The sequence below is a fragment of the Tauraco erythrolophus genome, chromosome 4 (assembly GCF_009769465.1).
Source record: "Tauraco erythrolophus isolate bTauEry1 chromosome 4, bTauEry1.pri, whole genome shotgun sequence".
NCBI lineage: Eukaryota > Metazoa > Chordata > Aves > Musophagiformes > Musophagidae > Tauraco > Tauraco erythrolophus.
Window position 1 is genome coordinate 57759000 of NC_141468.1, and position 6042 is coordinate 57765041.

Sequence of the window (6042 nt, forward strand, 5' to 3'; positions counted from 1 at the left end):
GATTGAGTTTTTTTTTGCTGTTCTGCAATGCATGGAAAGAAAACATGAGAGCTTCACCCACAGGATAGATGTAGAGGCATAAAAAGAAAATTTATTTGAGAGGATTGTAATGGCACTATAGGAGAAAGAAATATTAGTTGTCCTATGCAGAGTACTGCTCTGCAAGGTTTCAGCAGACAGTAATAGAATGATGTATCCGGCATCCTGTCTGCCATCTGTAAGGATGATTGCACTCTGTTGAGACCTAGAGGAGTAGCAGCTTAGTGATAGGAGAAAAGGATATTCTTTGGAAAAGCGTCATGGTGAGACACAGGCCATCCACTTTTCACAATGTATTGGCCAGAGCCAGAATGTAGAATGAAGTTATTTGGGGAGCAACCATTTTAGATTTAATTTAAATAAAATATAGATTATAAAGACAGATTGTAGTTTTGTGATTGTGCAAACAGAGTAGTTCACTGTTTTAAGAAGGCGGATGTGAGAAGAAAAGCAGAGCACAGGTAATAGGTGTAAAGCTCATGGAGCTGGTTCAGTGGAGCCTAACACAAGTGAATACACAAGAGCTGGCAGCTTTTAGCATAGGCTTATTAGAGATATAGTGACCAAACTTGCCATCATAGAGGAAAGATAGTAAACCTCCCAATGATTTTCAGTTCAGCCAAGCTCTACAAAGAGCGGCAATATCCGCATGTTATATGTAACATTCTTTTTTGCTGTTTTTCTTCATCTGACAAAGTAACATGTTCTCAAGTCCTAACAAACACATAACTGAAAGTCAGAAAATCTACCTAGTGATCTCAAAAGCATTCTTCTAAAACTGAGAGAATTCTGTCTTGCACATCTTTCAAGTATTCAGTCCACCATCTCACCCTAAAAGTCTTGCTTAAGCAAGTGGCTATGCCTCTGCTGTTTCCCATAGCTGCAATTTGTGAAAGCAAGTTGACAATCAGACCTTATGTAAAATCTCTCTCTAGACCATTTTAAATTTCACTTAAATCAGTTTATTACCTTGCCTAAATTCTTCTCAAAACCTTACTGTACTCTAGAGGAGAAGCAGCTCCACACTTTGGATTTATCTATAGGTCTTAAAACTGCACTTAACAGGACTAAATTTTGCAGCCTAATTATGTATGTATATATGGCCATAAATGACTGCACCAAAACTAAAGGAATTTCATTTTAAAAATGATTACTATGTGTTATAACTTGCCTTTCTACACTACCAGCTGTTCATACCTCTTCCACTAAATGGCAAGGCCTGTGTTGTTTATGTAGCATTTTCCAGTTGTTTCTGAAACACTGTATTATATTGGAGGTCCACAGGCAGCACCATAGCTGTAACTTGAGAAGGCAGTTGCACTAGGCATCACTCAACTGAATGCTGTATGAACATGGATGGAGTAAGGTCAACAGTGTCCTGAGACTAGGCGTAGCTGGATGCTCACTTGCTATGCTGGTAGACGTTGTTCAGTGAGGGAGTTGGGATGAAGGATTTCTGGCTAATTTCTTGCTGCTTTTCATGCAATAGCTTATCTTATCCATATAGAGAACAGCACATGTCTTGAGGTGAAGCATTTCCTGCTTTTATGTCAGACAGAAGGAGGACATTAAACCAGTGTCTGCTTAATGGAACTAGATCAGATGCCTGTTTGGAGAGATCAGTATTCAATTTTTTCTTTTTAGCTGACACATCTGATACTGTTTATACTCACTACCTTTATTCCCATCCATTGAAGTGCTTTCCAGTTACCTATGGTTAAAATCACCATTTATGTGAAGAAAAGGGAATTATTACTGATTCTGTAGTACTTGTGTTTCTCTGACTAAAGTTTTCAAATGTAACTCCTGCAGCCTGTCCTTTTTTCTCAGCAGATGCAGGCTTCCAGCCACCAAAGGATGGGAGGTTGTCTGCCTTCTGTGCTCTCTCATGGGAAGATGCTAGCCACAAACAACATTGCTATTCAGGCTTGCCCAAATGAAGAACACTCACAGTCATACATAAGGTCCCCATGAGTTATGCTGACTTCAAAAGCCACAGTTACTGTGGTCACTCCTTTTGCACTAACTGTTGCCAACCAGCTTGCTTCTTGTTCTCATTTACAAGTAGGGAACCTAAGGCAGAAAAGATAGGGTACACAGTGGATTTTCATATGCTTGGGAAAATTTTCAATTATAAAGTCACTGAATCTTATTCTGTACTGTAATAGTGAAGAAAAAATTTAGCTCTAACATAAACCTAAAAGACTTGCAAATATGTCTCTGTGACTAGACGAGGAAAAGCGGTTCTGTTTTCAAATGTTTGGACTACTTTGAAGTTGATCTTCTATCAAGGACTTTGATATAGCTGGTACGACACTAGATAGGGCACTTCATAAAAAAAGTTCTGTAAGCTACTGTGTATGTGATCAAAACAACAGTGCTGATTATTGCCAACTAATAAAATCCAGTGTGTTTTGTCTTTAATATTTTCAAAAACATAGACCAGTAATGTTACAATACCACCTATTTCCCTATGTGGAACCGAAATGTGCTTGTTCTCTGCCATTTGCTGCCTGCAGAAAAACAGGAAAATGCATATTGCTTCTATGACTTACTGCTGATCAGAAAACTGAGCTCAAAATTTTTAATCCCCTTCTGGAAGGTGGTCATATAGTCAGGAATAATGTTTCACTTTCTGTGCAGATGCGTCAGTTTTACTATTCAGCCAAAGCCTTTGATGTTCTGGAGAGACTGGACAGTAATCCTGAGTACTGGGAAGGCAAGAGAGGTGCTTGCGTGGGTGTCTTTCAAATGATCATAGCTGGTCGAGAAGCAAAGTGAGTATTCTGTGTTGTATCTGAATTTATTTTGCTCTTTTCCTATTCCAAGTTAGCTGAAAGCCAGGGTCATAATCTTAGCTTTAGGACTACATGTCCTGTTCGAATTCTTTATTGACCTTTCAGAGAATAGACACTCTGGCCAGTTGTTCCATATGCAGTGTTCAACTTGACGTGTATCTTCCACACCAACAGTTGTAGAGTATATGGTGGAGAAAAACTTAGCAGCGAATTCTACGAACTGTAGGAAACCAGAATACATTAGTCATTATACTAGGAGGAGCTAAGTTATAAATGTAGTATGTTCGTGAACTGAGGGAAAAGAACCTCATTTCATGTTGATGGTGTAGGAATGGAAAACTGTCCCATGACATTTTAAGGTTCATAGGACAGAACGAAGGAAAAGTTCACTCAGCGTTGTAGGAATTACACAATTTCTCTAAACAATGAGTAGATGAAACTTGTGTTTTCACTAAAATTTGCTTTCTGAAGATGCTCTCCATGTCAGACAAATATACTTACTTGATGAAAGCTTAAAGGAAATGATCTGTGTTTCTGATGAATTTGTTTTCGGCCCATTTCACTGCATGGGAGAATGAGAGAGAGTAATGTGGCTGTATTTAAGATCTGTTCCCTTGTGAATATTCTGCTGTGATGCCAGATGGCCATTCTCCCCTGGCTAAAGTTGCTGTTTTGTACATAACTGGTAGGTGTGTATCTTGGCTTCTACACCTTCGTTGTATTCCCTTCTCTGCTGGAATAATCCATTAACTACTGGACCCTTCAAGTGTCCTTTCAGCAATTACTGCAGGAGATGCAGTAAAATACACATAGCTTGTCTGTTTTTCCACATGCATACAAGTTCTTGCTGTAAAGTAGCTGGCAAACTGTAGCTTCGTCCTTTATCTTATTGGTAATGTTCATTTCCATGTTATTTGTATTTATGTGTAAGGTGCTTTGGCAGCATTAAGCTAGACGTTGCCGTTCTGAAGACTAGCGAGTAGCATTAAAGAAAAAAATAAAAGTTTGTTTTGTTCTGGGGGAACTCTTTTGCAAGAGTAAGGATTTATACACACAAACACACACGTGCACTAAACTTCAAACTAATTACATTTAGCTGATGTTTATTTTTTTATTTATTTTTCATTTCTCTCCTTTTTGGAATTGTATACAAGACGACTTTTTTTTTTTTTGTCCCCTGGAATCTAATCTACTGTGCATTTTTACCTATTCCTGCTCTGCAGATGAATGGACCTGTCTAGGAACCATGTTTTGCAAAATACTTTGAATGTGGGTAGTTGTTTATTTTATTAGTTGGGTCTCACTCTCATTTAAATCTTTGCTTTTCACCTTTGTAGAGACACTCTACAGGAAGTACTGCATCTTCTGAAGAGCACTGGTAATTCTCAAGTAGAATACATTGTCCGCATCATGAGAAAGTGGGCCAAAGAGAACAGAGTCCCTGTTTAAGTCAGTGCCACAAAATGAACTGGGTCAGTTACTATTGTGTGTGTGGCTGCAAGATGTGGGTCTTGGTTTCTCCTGTGCATTCTGGGTATCTCCTTCCTCGCAGGACTTTAGACTATCAAACAAGTTGACCCAGCTGAGCAACAACATAATGCAGTGAAATTGCAAAACATTCAGCAAGGGGTTTTTTTTTTCATTAAAGCTTTATTGGTGCTTTTTCTGTTGCACCACTCTCTATTCTTCATTCAGAGTTTCTATTTTTTTTTAGTAGTAATTCCAACTGTCCACCAGCCAAAGTGGTCCTCAGATGTTCCCCAGGTTTCTCAACTCAAGTTACTGGAGTGCTTTGTGGGTTTTTTTTCAGCAAGTCTTCTGGCCTCTAGAGAGGAATCATTTGTTAAATGGCTGAGACAAATCTACTTCAGCAAGAGGTGGAATGTGGCAAGTAGAGAGGATGATGGTGACAACCAAAAGCCAGTACTAGATTATCAGATAATACATAAAGTCTTCTGTATATTGCATGTCTGGAGTAAAATACAAACTGGATTCTGAGCACTGTCCTTTTCTCGATAAATCTCAATAACTAATACCTTCATCTTTTATTTTTGTCTATAAGGATTGTTTTCTCTCATATCATTATTTCTGAAGATGAGGGTTAATCAACCCAAAATGCCAAGCTCCAAAGTGGCTCATTTGCTTTCTAGGTTGGTAGCAAAGCATGACGGTGCCATCTTTTTCAGAGCCTGGAGATCTAACCGACTGTATTGTTCAATCTTGCTTTGAGGACTGACACTGAAAGCATTTATTCATGTTAATATATTTCATGTGAGAAATCCATTTAGTTTAGCGATCTGACAGATAAAAGAACTGGATGTTTTCAATAATTTTCTTCAGCATTTACCACTATAATTAGCAATGTATTTGAATTTATTATACTCTCCTGTTTTCTGAGGAGAACAGTTCAGGAAATACGTAATTCTAAAAGAAGGCAACAGTTGTAACATAAAAATGTATTATATGTTTTGCAGTGAAAAACGTTTGTATATTATTTGAAAAGGAAAATTTACAATTTGTAAATCTGTATAATACTTACCAAGTATTTTTTTATCTTTTGAGGGGGAAACTCAGAATACTGTAATCTCTACTGTCTGTGCTTTGATTAAAGCTCTTAGTGAATCTACAGTTGAATGTCTTGGTGGTCTGTGTGGCTTCACACTGAAGAAGTTGAAATAGTATATTCATTCTGCTGTGGAGGAGGGCAGATTTGTGACTGCTCATTAAACATACATTCAATAATCAGCCAAAGGTAAAACAATGGCCGTGGTCCTGATTTTATGGTGGTTTGATGCTGAAAATAACGAGGCCGAGTTTAAAAGGAACATATACACCTTTCTGCCATATAGCATGTCAGTGTTTTTGCTGCTTTAAGCTAAAACTGTGAGTATCATCATTTGGGTATCTAGAAGTACATTGATAGTTGTGGCTACTTGCATTTACATGTATTTACATCTAGAAAACTGATCCATCATACCAACAACAATAATAGAGCCTTTGAGCAGGGACAATGTTACACTGATTCAAAAGAGGTGTGAAAGGAGCAGTAATTTCACTGAAAGCAGTTAGAAAACACCTTTCACTTGTAAAAGGCGTTTTTGTTTTCCCTCCCACTTTAATTAACTTGGAAACAGATTGGGAATGCAATTATGAGTCTTGGTACAAAGCTTAAAAAAGATCATGTTGGTGGCTTTGTAGCAGATGT

At 37.9% G+C, this 6042-nt stretch overlaps 1 protein-coding gene across 3 annotated transcripts in view; it reads left to right on the forward strand.

Moving 5' to 3' along the window:
* Window positions 1-4595, forward strand: part of IFT56 (intraflagellar transport 56) — a 54423-nt gene extending 49828 nt beyond the window's left edge. For all 3 annotated transcript variants that reach the window (XM_086610999.1, XM_086611001.1, XM_086611000.1), the window contains 2 exons: window positions 2683-2816; window positions 4175-4595. In XM_086610999.1, the coding sequence (XP_086467125.1) occupies window positions 2683-2816; window positions 4175-4286 (246 nt within the window). In that variant the 3' untranslated portion in view covers window positions 4287-4595. The remainder of the gene's footprint in view (window positions 1-2682; window positions 2817-4174) is intronic.
* Window positions 4596-6042: the final 1447 nt, after the last annotated feature.